The sequence below is a fragment of the Boleophthalmus pectinirostris genome, unplaced genomic scaffold, assembly GCF_026225935.1.
Source record: "Boleophthalmus pectinirostris isolate CB_2022bp ecotype Guang Dong unplaced genomic scaffold, ASM2622593v1 HiC_scaffold_23, whole genome shotgun sequence".
Lineage (NCBI taxonomy): Eukaryota > Metazoa > Chordata > Actinopteri > Gobiiformes > Gobiidae > Boleophthalmus > Boleophthalmus pectinirostris.
Window position 1 is genome coordinate 3700863 of NW_026571207.1, and position 14198 is coordinate 3715060.

Genomic DNA, 14198 nt, shown 5'->3' on the forward strand with positions numbered 1-14198 from the left:
GTTTAGTCCTGGTTTAGTCCTGGTTCAGTCCTGGTTTAGTCCTGGTTTAGTCCTGGTTTAGTCCTCTACACCGTCCTCTGTTTTCTTTTCTTTCAGTAAACATTGAGTAATAATGAGTTTAATTCAGTTTTGACACATTTGTTTACATTTTACACAAACTAAACTTAAACCACACGACTCATTTACATAAACTGTAAATTTTGAAAAAAACAAAACAAAAACAGCTCTCTCCTTTTCAGAGATTATACGTCTGCAGATCGTACGCATAAATCGCACTTAAAGTCCTTTCATTTCATCCAAAAGCGAGTGTACGTCTTAGTACGACTTTAGTAAAGCACAAAGCCGCTCCACTTGCAGCGTTACGGCTCCCAAAATAAAGTTTGGCTGACTTATCGAGCTCTCGCGTTTCCTTTAATGCGCCTCACAGTCCGGTTATCGTCGCCTCCCGGTGTTGTGGCGGAGAATGACCTCGCGGCGGCGACGCAGACCTCGACACAGGACCGTGAATCAAAAAACGACGGCGGCAGAGCGCAACGGGTCGACGCAGAACTTTACTTCGTTTACTTTATGGTTGGTTGACATTTGAGGGAGGAATGGAGGAGCATGAGGTTATGTCCTGGTTTAGTCCTGGTCCTGGTCCTGATCCTGGTCCTGGTTTTTGTCCTGGTCCTGGTCTTGGTCTTGGTTCTATCTCCTGTAGTGCTGCATGTGGACGGCCTTGTGGCTGGTCCTGGTCCTGGTCCTGGTCCTGGTCTTGGTCCTGGTCTTGGTCTTGGTTCTATCTCCTGTAGTGCTGCATGTGGACGGCCTTGTGGCTGGTCCTGGTCCTGGTCTTGGTCCTGGTCTTGGTCTTGGTTCTATCTCCTGTAGTGCTGCATGTGGACGGCCTTGTGGCTGGTCCTGGTCTTGGTCCTGGTCCTGGTCCCAGTCTTGGTCCTGGTCTTGGTTCTATCTCCTGTAGTGCTGCATGTGGACGGCCTTGTGGCTGGTCCTGGTCCGGTCTTGGTCCTGGTCTTGGTCTTGGTTCTATCTCCTGTAGTGCTGCATGTGGACGGCCTTGTGGCTGGCGGCGCAGCGGAAGGTTCCGGGTTTGATCTCCCAGTACTTGACGGGGTTGGAGAAAAGGCTGATGGTCGTGTAGAGTCTGTGAGGATCCTCGTCTCTGATTGGACAGAAGTCGTTCATCCCGACGCTGCGGATCTTGTTGCTGTGCAGAAAAACCACCTGCAACCAATCAGACGAGAGTTAGAACGGACGTCAACCAATCAGACGAGAGTTAGAACGGACGTCAACCAATCAGACGAGAGTTAGAACAGACGTCAACCAATCAGACGAGAGTTAGAACGGACGTCAACCAATCAGACGAGAGTTAGAATGGACGTCGACCAATCAGACGAGAGTTAGAACAGACATCGACCAATCAGACGAGAGTTAGAACGGACATCGACCAATCAGACGAGAGTTAGAACGGACATCGACCAATCAGACGAGAGTTAGAACGGACATCGACCAATCAGACGAGAGTTAGAACAGACGTCGACCAATCAGACGAGAGTTAGAACAAAATGTCAACCGCTCACCTGTAGGTGTGACTCACCTGTAGGTGCGTCACCTGTCGGGTGTGGACTCACCTGTAGGTGCGTCACCTGTCGGTGTGGACTCACCTGTAGGTGCGTCACCTGTCGGGTGGACTCACCTGTACGTCACCTGTCGGGGTGGACTCACCTGTAGGTGCGTCACCTGTCGGGGTGGACTCACCTGTAGGTGCGTCACCTGTCGGGGTGGACTCACCTGTAGGTGCGTCACCTGTCGGGTGGACTCACCTGTAGGTGCGTCACCTGTCGGGTGGACTCACCTGTAGGTGCGTCACCTGTCGGGGTGGACTCACCTGTAGGTGCGTCACCTGTCGGGGTGGACTCACCTGTAGGTGCGTCACCTGTCGGGTGGACTCACCTGTAGGTGCGTCACCTGTCGGTGTGGACTCACCCGTAGGTGCGTCACCTGTCGGGTGGACTCACCCGTAGGTGCGTCACCGTCGTGTGGACTCACCCGTAGGTGGTCACCGTGCGTCACCTGTCGGGTGGACTCACCCGTAGGTGCGTCACCTGTCGGGGTGGACTCACCTGTAGGTGCGTCACCTGTCGGGTGGACTCACCTGTAGGTGCGTCACCTGTCGGTGTGGACTCACCTGTAGGTGTGGACTCACCTGTAGGTGCGTCACCTGTCGGGTGGACTCACCTGTAGGTGCGTCACCTGTCGGGGTGGACTCACCTGTAGGTGCGTCACCTGTCGGGGTGGACTCACCTGTAGGTGCGTCACCTGTCGGGTGGACTCACCTGTAGGTGCGTCACCTGTCGGGTGGACTCACCTGTAGGTGCTGCAGGGAGGACAGTCCTGGGGGGATCTTCTTGAGCCGGTTGTGATCCAGGTGAATCACTCTGAGGTCCGGGACACTGGACAGACTCCCGTTCTCCACAGACTTGATCTGGTTAAAGCCCAGTCCCAGTCTGAGACACAGACACAGACACAGACACAGAGACACAGACACAGACACAGACACAGAGACACAGAGACAGAGACACAGACACAGACACACAGACACAGACACAGAGACACAGAGACACAGAGACACAGAGACACAGACAGACACAGACACAGAGACACAGAGACACAGAGAGACAGACACAGAGAGACACAGAGACACAGAGAGACAGAAAGGACACAGAGAGACACACAGAGACAGAGACACAGAGACACAGACACACAGAGACACAGAGACACAGACACAGAGAGACAGAGAGACACAGAGACAGAGAGACACAAAGGACACAGAGAGACCACAGAGACAGAGACACAGAGACACAAAGACACAGAGGACACAGACACAGAGACACACAGAGACACACAGAGACAGAGACACAGAGGACAAACAGAGACAGAGACACAAAGACACAGAGACACAAAGACACAGACACAGAGGACACAGAGAGACAGACACACAGAGACACAGAGACACAAAGACACAGAGACAGAGGACAAACAGAGACACAGACACAGAGGACACAGAGAGACAGACACACAGAGACACAAAGACACAGAGACACAGAGACACAGAGGACACAGAGACAGAGAGACAGAGACACACAGAGACACAGAGAGACAGAGACAGAGAGACAGAGACACACAGAGACACAGAGAGACAGACACACAAAGACACAGAGACACAAAGACACAGAGACACACAGAGACAGAGACACAGAGACACAAAGACACAGAGACACAGAGAGACACAGAGACAGAAAGGACAGAGAGACACAGAGGAACAGAGACATTTGGTCATTTGCAAACTCGGTTTTCTTTATTTTTGGCAAAACATTTTATGCTGCTCTTTACTGTTGGTGAGGATCAGATTTATCAAAAATTATGATAGTCCTGGTTTAGACCTGATGTAGTCCTGGTTTAGTCCTGGTTTAGACCTGATGTAGTCCTGGTTTAGTCCTGGTTTAGACCTGATGTAGTCCTGGTTTAGTCCTGGTTTAGACCTGATTTAGTCCTGGTTTAGACCTGATGAAGTCCTGGTTTAGTCCTGGTTTAGACCTGATGTAGTCCTGGTTTAGTCTTAGTTTGGTCCTGATTGGTCCAAAATAGAGAGACTGGGACATTTCTTGTATTAAACTTGGACAAATCAGTGGTTTTGTATAAATTTGTCGTGAATTTGCTGCAGTTTTTGTCCTGTAATTTTCCTCCACAAACGACAAAACCTGGTGTTTTTCTGCCTGAAACCGTCTGAGTCTGAAGTTTCGATCTGTTCAAACATGTTCTGAAATGTGATTCTTGTTTTTTGTGAATCCTTCTGGTTTAAACCGTGAACTTTGTTCATGAAAACATAAGTCCTGGTGGTTCAGCCCTGATGAGGTGGACTGTTGTTTGTGTCGTACCTCTGCAGACTCTTGTATCTGAGGAAGTCCTCCAGCTCCACCTTGGTGATCTGGTTATAATCCAGGTTGATCTCGTTCATGGACGACGGACAATCTGAAAAACAAGGAAAAACAAAAATATAACATGATTTAACTGAGGCCGAGGACGAAGGCCACTCAGACTCCATGTCCCCAGACTCCCCTGGAATCTGGGAGAAGTTCTCCTGGAGGTGTGAGTTGAAGGTTCCTCTGACCGAGTCTCCACCAGATGTTCCCAACAGACCCTCACTGTACACTTGGACCTGCCAGGTCTGTCCAGCCTCCTCCTCCACCAGCGAATCCAACTCACCACCAGGTGGAGCTCTACAGTTCTGTCCCTGTCTTCACCAAGTGTCCAAGACACACGACCAGAGGTCACATGATATAACGACAAAGTGGATCATCGACCTCCAGCCTGGAGTGTCCTGGTGCCTGTGCACTGATGGACCTTGTGCTGAACATGGTGTTGGTTCTGGACAAACTGTGACTCACACAAAAGTCCAATAACTGAACACGACTCAGGTTCAGATCAGGAGAACGTTCCTCCTGATCTCCTCTCTCCAAGAGTCACTGTCGTTGTCCACGTGGACGTTGAAGTCCCCAGTAGAACAACAGAGTCTCTGGTCGGTGCGTCTAGTCCCTCCCAGGGTCTGGCAGAAGGTCGGGTACTCGAGTACTCTGCACCGCTGTTGGGCCCGTAGGCGACACCACAGTGAGGAGACATGTCCCCAGAGACGCAGTCTCCATGTCCCCAGAGACGCAGTGTCCATGTCCCAGAGACGCAGTCTCCATGTCCCCAGAGACGCAGTCTCCATGTCCCAGAGACACAGTCTCCATGTCCACAGATCTGGTCGTCGAGGTCCTCGCCTCCCACCACCACTCAGGTCTCTGCACCGACCCCACATGGATCCTCCTGCAGGTGGTGGGTCCACACCAGGACGGACCCACGTCGCTCTTTTGGGTTGAACCCAGTCGGGCCCCGTGAGGGAAAACCCCCCCCACCAGACCATCTGTCCCATTTTAGTACTTTTTCAGTCCCGGTTTAGTCCTGTTCTAGTCCTGGTCTAGTCCTGGTCTCGTCCTGGTCTAGTCCTGGTCTAGTCCTGGTCTCGTCCTGGTCTAGTCCTGTTCTAGTCCTTTCTAGTCTGGTCCTTCTAGTCCTGGTCTGTCTTTCTAGTCCTGGTCTAGTCCTGGTCTAGTCCTGGTCTAGTCCTGGTCTAGTCCTGGTCTCGTCCTGGTCTAGTCCTGGTCTCGTCCTGGTCTCATCCTGGTCTAGTCCTGGTCTAGTCGTGGTCTCGTCCTGGTCTAGTCCTGGTCTAGTCCTGGTCTAGTCCTGGTCTGTACCTTTGGGGACACTGGTGAGTTTGGTCTCAGACAGTCCGAGGTACAGGGTGGACATCCCGTTAAAAGCTCCGAGCTCCAGTCCAGAGTTGGTCAGAGGATTCGCCCCGAGCTCTGAGAAAAACAACAAAAAACATCACAGTGTTTACATGAGTTTTTTTAATCTGAATTAATTAGTTCAGAATTTAACAAGAAATGTTTCAGGTGTCTCTGTTTTGGACAGAGAGACATAAATTTCTTTGCGTAAAATACAAAAAATCTGCTTTAAAAATGAGCAAACACAAAGAGAACGTGAGTGTCCTGACTCGTGAACAGTTTGGTTTAATGACGCTCGTTTTACAGTTTTATTATGACCCAAAACCACAAACGAGCCGAGCGCTGGAAAAAAACTAACAATGTGTAGTTAAACGAAAATGACTTAAATGAAAGAACATTTGACTTTATTTGAGTGAAATGATCGACCAGTGGAAGTTTTCTTTACATTTAGTTCTTTTATCTCAAAGTGCAGCGAGACAGATTTTCATATTTTTCGTACAAAAGTCTTGTTCCAATGGCAGATAATTTTATGTGTCACGTGAAATTTACTCAAGTCATGATAAAACTTTCTTAATTCAAGTCATCTGAACTTTTTTGCGGCGTGTTTTAGTTTCTGAATTTGAAATCCGGTCACTCTGAGTCTGATTTTTTTTCACGAGGTCGTTCGTTTTCGATTAAATGCTCCTTGTGTGTGACCTGCATTAATGTAAATGAGCTGTGAACAGAGGTGTGAATGATCGACATTTACACACATCATTAATTACAAACTAAACTTTAATGTTTGTCTGTAGTTCAACAGAAAATAAATAAACCAGGACTAATCTTGGGCTCGAAAGACGGACAGAGACCGAGACCGAGTCCCGACACTCAGTCCTGGTTCAGTTCTGGTTTAGACCTGTTTTACACATTTTTTAGATCTGTTTTAGTCCTGGTTTAATCCTTTTTCAGTCCTGGTTTAGACCTGCTTTACTCCTGGTTTAGACCTGATTTAGGCTTGCTTTAGACCTGGTTCAGTTCTGGTTTAGACCTAGTTTAGACCTGGTATAGTTCTAATATAGTTCTAATTTTAGCTCTAGTTTAGCCCTGCTTTAGACCTGATTTAGGCCTGAAAAAGACCTGGTTTAGTCCTGGTTTAGTTCTGGTTTAGACCTGATTTAGACCTGAAATAGACCTGGTTTAATCCCGGTTTAGTCCTGGTTTTATATAAATTAGTTGGGACAGGGGACACAGGCTCAAAACTGGGACTGGGTCTGGACTCTCTGGGTTTTAATCGTACAAAAGTGAAAGTAATAAAATAACTGAACAGTGGACGAGACGAAAAATAAAGACCAGAACAAACGAAGTGGGACTGTGATTAAAAACTCGTGGTGGTTTGGGGTCCTGGTCTAGTCCTGGTCTAGTCCTGGTCCTGACCCAGCACGTTGAGTCTCCGTAGTCCTTTGAAGGCGTCTCTTTTGACACCTGGTTCAGTCCTGGTCTAGTCCTGGTTTAGTCCTGGTTTAGTCCTGGTTCAGTCCTGGTTTAGTCCTGGTTTAGTCCCGTTTTAGTCCCGTTTTAGTCCCGGTCCAGTCCTGGTCCAGTCCTGGTCCAGTCCTGGTCCAGTCCAGTCCTGTTTTAGTCCTGGTTTAGTCCTGGTCCAGTCCTGGTCTAGTCCCGGTCCAGTCCTGGTCCAGACCTGGTCCAGTCCTGTTTTAGTCCCGGTCCAGTCCCGGTCCAGTCCCGGTCCTGACCCAGCACGTTGAGTCTCCGTAGTCCTTTGAAGGCGTCCCTCTTGATGCGCTGGATGTGGTTCTGTTTCAGTCTTGTTTCAGTCTTGTTTTAGTCTTGTTTTAGTCTTGTTTTAGTCTTGTTTTAGTCCTGTTTTAGTCCTGGTCCAGTCCCGGTCCAGTCCCGGTCCAGTCCCGGTCCTGACCCAGCACGTTGAGTCTCCGTAGTCCTTTGAAGGCGTCCCTCTTGATGCGCTGGATGTGGTTCTCGTGGAAGCGCAGCTCGGACAGGTTGGGGGGCAGGTTCTGGGGCAGGTCCGTCAGGTGGTTGTAGGACAGGTACAGGAGCTTGAGGCGGTGCAGGTCCCTGAAGGCCCGAGGGTGGATCTTGGACAGAGCGTTGTTGTTCAGGAACAAACCCTGGGAAGAAAAAACAACAACAACAACAACAAAAAAAAATAAAACACCAGGACGAGACTAAGAGCTTTAAAAAAAAAAAAAAAAAATCCTCTAAACTGTTTCTCTCCAGGTTTGTGACGTCGGCGTAAATTAATAAAAAAAAAGTGTTAAAATTGTGAATCTTACGACGGAGTAAAAGGGTCAGATAAAAAAAAAAAAAAACATGCTACGAGAATAAAGTCGAAACATTTCGACATTAAAGTCATGATATTAAGAGAATAAAGTCGTAATTTTAAGAGAATAAAATCGTAATTTTATGAGAATAAAGTCGTAATTTTAAGAGAATAAAGTCGTAATTTTATGAGAATAAAATCGTAATTTTATGAGAATAAAGTCGTAATTTTAAGAGAATAAAGTCGTAATTTTAAGAGAATAAAGTCGTAATTTTAAGAGAATAAAGTCGTAATTTTATGAGAATAAAGTCGTAATTTTAAGAGAATAAAATCGTAATTTTATGAGAATAAAGTCGTAATTTTATGAGAATAAAATTGTAATTTTAAGAGAATAAAGTCATAATTTTAAGAGAATAAAGTCGTAATTTTATGAGAATAAAGTCGTAATTTTAAGAGAATAAAGTCGTAATTTAAGAGAATAAAGTCGTAATTTTAAGAGAATAAAGTCGTAATTTTAAGAGAATAAAGTCGTAATTTTAAGAGAGAATAAAGTCGTAATTTTAATGAGAATAAAGTCGTAATAATTTTAAGAGAATAAAGTCATAATTTTAAGAGAATAAAGTCGTAATTTTATGAGAATTTTAAAGAATAAAGTCGTAATTTTAAGAGAATAAAGTCGTAATTTTAAGAGAATAAAGTCGTAATTTTAAGACAATAAAGTCGTAATTTTAAGAGAATAAAGTCGTAATTTTAAGAGAATAAAGTCGTAATTTTAAGAGAATAAAGTCATAATTTTAAGAGAATAAAGTCATAATTTTAAGAGAATAAAGTTGTGTCAAAATAAAGTGGTAATATTTGAAAAACATCGGCTGCATTCTGTGAAGGAGAAGAATCTGTGGATCATTCGTTCATTCGACTGAATCAGGACTAAACCAGGTCTAAACCAGGACTAAACCAGGTCTAAACCAGGACTAAACCAGGACTAAACCAGGACTAAACCAGGACTAAACCAGGACTGAACCAGGACTGAAACAGGACTAAACCGTTTTCAGTCCTGGTCTGGTCCCGGTCTCAGTCCCGTCTGGTTTAGTCTCGGACCTCTTTTAGTCCTAGCTTTAGTCCTGGTTTAGTCCTGGTTTACCTGGTTTATCCTGGTTTAGTCCTGGTTTAGTCCTGGTTTAGTTTCCTGGTTTAGACCTGGTTTAGACCTGGTTTAGACCTGGTTTAGTTAGACCTGGTTTAGACCTGGTTTAGTCCTGGTTTAGTCCTGGTTTAGACCTGGTTTAGTCCTGGTTTAGTCCTGGTTTAGTCCTGGTTTAGTTCTGGTTTTAATCCTACAGAAGAAAACGTAATAAAACACACTTCATCACTTTTTTTTTTTTTTTTATTTATTTATTTTTTTTACGTGGGTTAAATTTATTGTGAACGATTTGATTTGAACCACAAACGTCAGATTTTCTCAGAAACAGTTGAAGATTTTCACACGTGACGTTTTGTTTCCGTCGTGTTTTCAGTTCGTTTTCTCTCTCAAACAGAAGTCAGTTTTTGCGTTTTGGAATCTGCTGAAGTCGCTGCAAAATCTGGAAAAACTTCAGCGTCTGGAAAACAAATTATGGGTGAATTTTTTCCAAATGTTTAAACGCTGAAGTTTGAGTTTGAGTTTGAGCAGCAGAATCCAAAACACAAAACAAAAATCAAACAGGACGCATCAAATCTTCTTCTGTTTCTAAACATTGTGTAGAAATTTGAGCTGATTTCAACAAGAATTTACAAAATTATTGTCCTGTGAAATGACAAATGTTTTTAGACGCTGAATTTCAAATCAGTAAAAAAAAAAAAAAAAAAAGGCTAAAAAAAATCATCGTTTCCTTTCGTTGTTTTTTTTCGATGCTTCTGCTGTTTCCATATTAAAACTTTTGACCGATCACAAAACCAGGACTAAACAAACCAGGACTAAACCAGGACTAAACCAGGACTAAACCAGGACTAAACCAGGTCTAAACCAGGACTAAACCAGGTCTAAACCAGGACTAAACCAGACTTAAACCAGGTCTAAACCAGGACTAAACCAGGACTAAACCAGGACTAAACCAGGACTAAACCAGGAAAACTAAACCAGGACTAAACCAGGTCTAAACCAGACTAAACCAGGACTAAACAGGACTAAAAGGACTAAACCAGACTAAACCAGGACTAAACCAGGACTAAACCAGGACTCTAAACCAGGACTAAACCAGGACTAAACCAGGACTAAAACCAAGACTAAACCAGGACTAAACCAGGTCTAAACCAGGACTAAACCAGGACTAAACCAGGACTAAACCAGGACTAAACCAGGACTAAAACCAGGACTAAACCAGGACTAAACCAGGTCTAAACCAGGACTAAACCAGGTCTAAACCAGGTCTAAACCAGGTCTAAACCAGGACTAAACCAGGTCTAAACCAGGACTAAACCAGGACTAAACCAGGACTGAACCTGGTTTAGACCAAATGACCTTGTAATGAAAAAATAACTTTAAATTGCTTTTTTTTTTTTTTTTTTAAATCTACCTTGATGAAGCTAATATTTAATATTTAGTGTTTGGTTTGAAGGATCTGAGCATGAATAAAGTCGACGGTTCATTCTGACCTTTGACACCTGCACATATTTCAGTTTTTCAGTGTAATGAGCGTCAGTCTCCAGCCCTCGATCGTCCTCTGCTTCATCTGTCTTTAAATATGATGAAAAAGGTTTGGACCCCCTGGCCTACAAGTTCATGTTCAAACTTTGTGTTGAAATTGTATTTTTATTAAAGTTTCAGGTTGTTCATAATATTATAATATTTTGTAAAAGAAAGAGTTCATCAATTAAAAAAGATTTCTGTAATAGATTTGTGTTTCTCTGCACAAATATTTGAACTTCTTGTTATTTTTGGGGTTTATATGACATGAGTTTTCTGATCCGGACACTTTGGATCAAAGTCGGTTGGACCAAAATGAGTTTGACTTTCCTGTTTTATATGAACTTAAAAATGAAAAAAAAAACAACTCATCTCCGTGGCCGTACCATTTTTAGTCCCTTTTTAAACCTACTTGTAGATGCCGGAGACGCTTATGTTTTTTTGAGAATCAAGATTTGTACTAAAACTGTTCAAAAAAAATCACCAAATGTTGAACATTTGAAATAGTTTATGTGTGAGGCTCCTGTTAAAAACAAGAAAACACCACATGGTCCAATGTTCACGTGTCATTATGGCCTGTGGGCAGTCGGGCTGGTATCATTAAGAAGTTACCGATACGATACGATACACAGGCCACGATACGATACACACCTCGATACACAGATACACACCTCGATACACAGGCACGATACGATACACACCTCGATACACAGGCACGATACGATCACACGATCACGATACGATACACCACGATACACAGGCCACGATACGATACACACCCGATATACAGGCACGATACGATACACACCCGATACACACGATACGATACACACCCCGATACACAGGCCACGATACGATACATACCCCGATACACAGGCCACGATACGATACACACCTCGATACACAGGCCACGATACGATACACACCCCGATACACAGGCCACGATACGATACATGCCACGATACACAGGCCACGATACGATACACACCTCGATACACAGGCCACGATACGATACCATACCCCGATACACAGGCCACGATACGATACACATACGATACACGATACGCAGGCCACGATACGATACATACGATACACAGGCCACGATACGATACATATCCCGATACACAGGCCACGATACGATACACACCCCGATACACAGGCCACGATACGATACACACCTCGATACACAGGCCACGATACGATACACACCCGATACACAGGCCACGATACGATACACACGATACACAGGCCACGATACGATACACACCTCGATACACAGGCCACGATACGATACACACCCGATACACACAGGCCACGATACGATACACACCTCGATACACACACGATACGATACACACCCCGATACACAGGCCACGATACATACCTCGATACACAGGCCACGATACGATACACACCCGATACACAGGCCACGATACGATACACACGATACACACACACGATACATACGATACACAGGCCACGATACGATACACACCTCGATACACAGGCCACGATACGATACACACCTCGATACACAGGCACGATACGATACGATACACACCTACGATACACAGGCCACGATACGATACACGATACACAGGCACACGATACGATACACATACGATACACCCGATACACAGGCCACGATACGATACACACCTCGATACACGACTACGATACACCCCGATACACAGGCCACGATACGATACACACCCGATACACAGGCCACGATACGATACACACCCGATACACAGGCCACGATACGATACACACGATACAGATACGATACATACCCGATACACAGGCCACGATACGATACACACCTCGATACACAGGCCACGATACGATACACACCTCGATACAGTGCACTTTTGTTTCGGTACGATATATTTCAAATTGATTCCAAACAGTTCAATAAAAATAAAGGCTAAATTATGGCTGTGATACTAAAAGTGTTTGTTAAACCACTTCTTCTTGTGCAAAGTTCATATGAAACACAAACATTTTAATCATCAAAACAGTGAAAATGTCAAATGTGTCGCATAAACGAGTTTCTTTCCACTGAAAAAGCAACAAAACTGTAGCTGTAACAAAAACGTATTATAAATATAAATATTTAAATTAATAATTGAGTAAAATATACCAAAAAATACTCTTGGCGATATATCGATACAGCAGCCCACGATATCGATACTGTATCTGTAAATTAAGCGATACGATATATCGATATTTCAACATTCCTGGTTGAGTTTGCACACCTCTAGTGGGCAGTGATGACATTTTTTAAATATTTTTTTCTTGAAAGACCAGAAAAAGACCTTTCATACGGCACCAAACAAATGTGTTTTAATTTAACAAATGTGCCAAAGTTTAATTTTATTATTTTTTTTATTATTATTATTATTATATTATCAGACTGTTTATGTTGGTTCATTTAGAGTTTAGTTACTTTGTTTCTGAGTTACTGGTTGAGTTTGAGTTAGTTGTGAGTTAGTCCTGGTTGAGTTGAGTTCTGAGTTAGTCCTGGTTGAGTTGGAGAGTGAGTTCTGAGTTAGTCCTGGTTGAGTTCTGAGTTAGTCCTGGTTGAGTTGTGAGTTAGTCCTGGGTTGAGTTCTGAGTTAGTCCTGGTTGAGTTCTGAGTTAGTCCTGGTTGAGTTCTGAGTTAGTCCTGGTTGAGTTCTGAGTTAGTCCTGGTTGAGTTCTGAGTTAGTCCTGGTTGAGTTGTGAGTTAGTCCTGGTTGAGTTGTGAGTTAGTCCTGGTTGAGTTCTGAGTTAGTTGGTTGAGTTTGAGTTAGTCCTGGTTGAGTTCTGAGTTAGACCTGGTTGAGTTTGAGTTAGTCCTGAGTTAGTTAGACCCTGAGTTGAGTCTGAGTTCTGGTTGAGTTAGTAGACCTGGTTGAGTTTGAGTAGTCTGGTTGAGTTGAGAGTCCTGGTTGAGTTAGTCCCTGGTTGAGTTGAGTTAGTCCTGGTTGAGTTTCTGAGTTAGTCCTGAGTTGAGTTGAGTTTGAGTTGAGTTAGTCCTGGTTGAGTTCTGAGTTAGTCCTGGTTGAGTTAGTCCTGGTTGAGTTCTGAGTTAGTCCTGGTTGAGTTGTGAGTTAGTCCTGGTTGAGTTCTGAGTTAGTCCTGGTTGAGTTCTGAGTTAGTCCTGGTTGAGTTCTTACGTAAAGCGCTGTCAGGCCTTTGAAGTCGTCCTCTTTGACCTGGGTGATGTCGTTGTTCTGGAGGTCGAGCATCACCGTGTCCAGGGGAATCTTCTCTGGAACCGAGATCAAACCTGTGCACAGGTTTTGGACGATGGATCAATTATTTATCATCAACAGAAACATGATTTTTTCAAGAACAGAGCAGATTCCAAGACACAAAATGAACAAAAAAACAAAATAAATAAACATGACTCATAAAATCTTGATCTGTTTCTGAAAATTTGAGGTTTTGGACCCTGCACTTTCTCATAAATTGCAGAACAAACTTGTTTCGCGACAAAAAAGCGACTTCAGAATTTCCACAAAACTAAAAAAAAAAAAAAAAAAAAAACGACGGAAAGTTGTGCGTGAGTTTGAGTCCGGCTCCAGACGCTTCCTCGGACTCGTCTTCTCCCACGGACGCCCAGGGACCAGCTCCAGCTCACGACGTGTTTTATGTTGATGGACGAACCAGAACAAACCTGGACAAGTTCAAGTACCTGAATTTCCTCCAAAAATGACAAAATCTCCTGTCTGATTTGGCGAAAAAAGCTCCCGATCCTGTAGTTTAGATCTGCGCAAACTTGTTCTGAAACGGGATTCTTGCGTTAGTTTGTCCGTTTAGATTTCAGTCTTTCTTGTGCGCCGCAAAAATGTAAGATTTAAAAACCCTTAAATTTATCAGAAAATGACTGAAAAGAAGTGAAATGATCGTGCGGCAAAATCATTTTACCAGACAAGTT

General features: G+C 44.2%; 1 protein-coding gene across 1 annotated transcript in view; it reads right to left on the minus strand.

The window, feature by feature from the left end:
• Positions 1–1026: 1026 nt before the first annotated feature.
• aspn (asporin (LRR class 1)) overlaps positions 1027–14198 on the minus strand; it is a 25940-nt gene continuing 12768 nt past the window's right edge. The window contains exons 3-8 of the mRNA XM_055158921.1: positions 13435–13547; positions 7246–7459; positions 5301–5411; positions 3939–4032; positions 2369–2507; positions 1027–1224 (exon numbers count right to left, since the gene is read on the minus strand). Of these exons, the coding sequence (XP_055014896.1) occupies positions 1027–1224; positions 2369–2507; positions 3939–4032; positions 5301–5411; positions 7246–7459; positions 13435–13547 (869 nt within the window). The remainder of the gene's footprint in view (positions 1225–2368; positions 2508–3938; positions 4033–5300; positions 5412–7245; positions 7460–13434; positions 13548–14198) is intronic.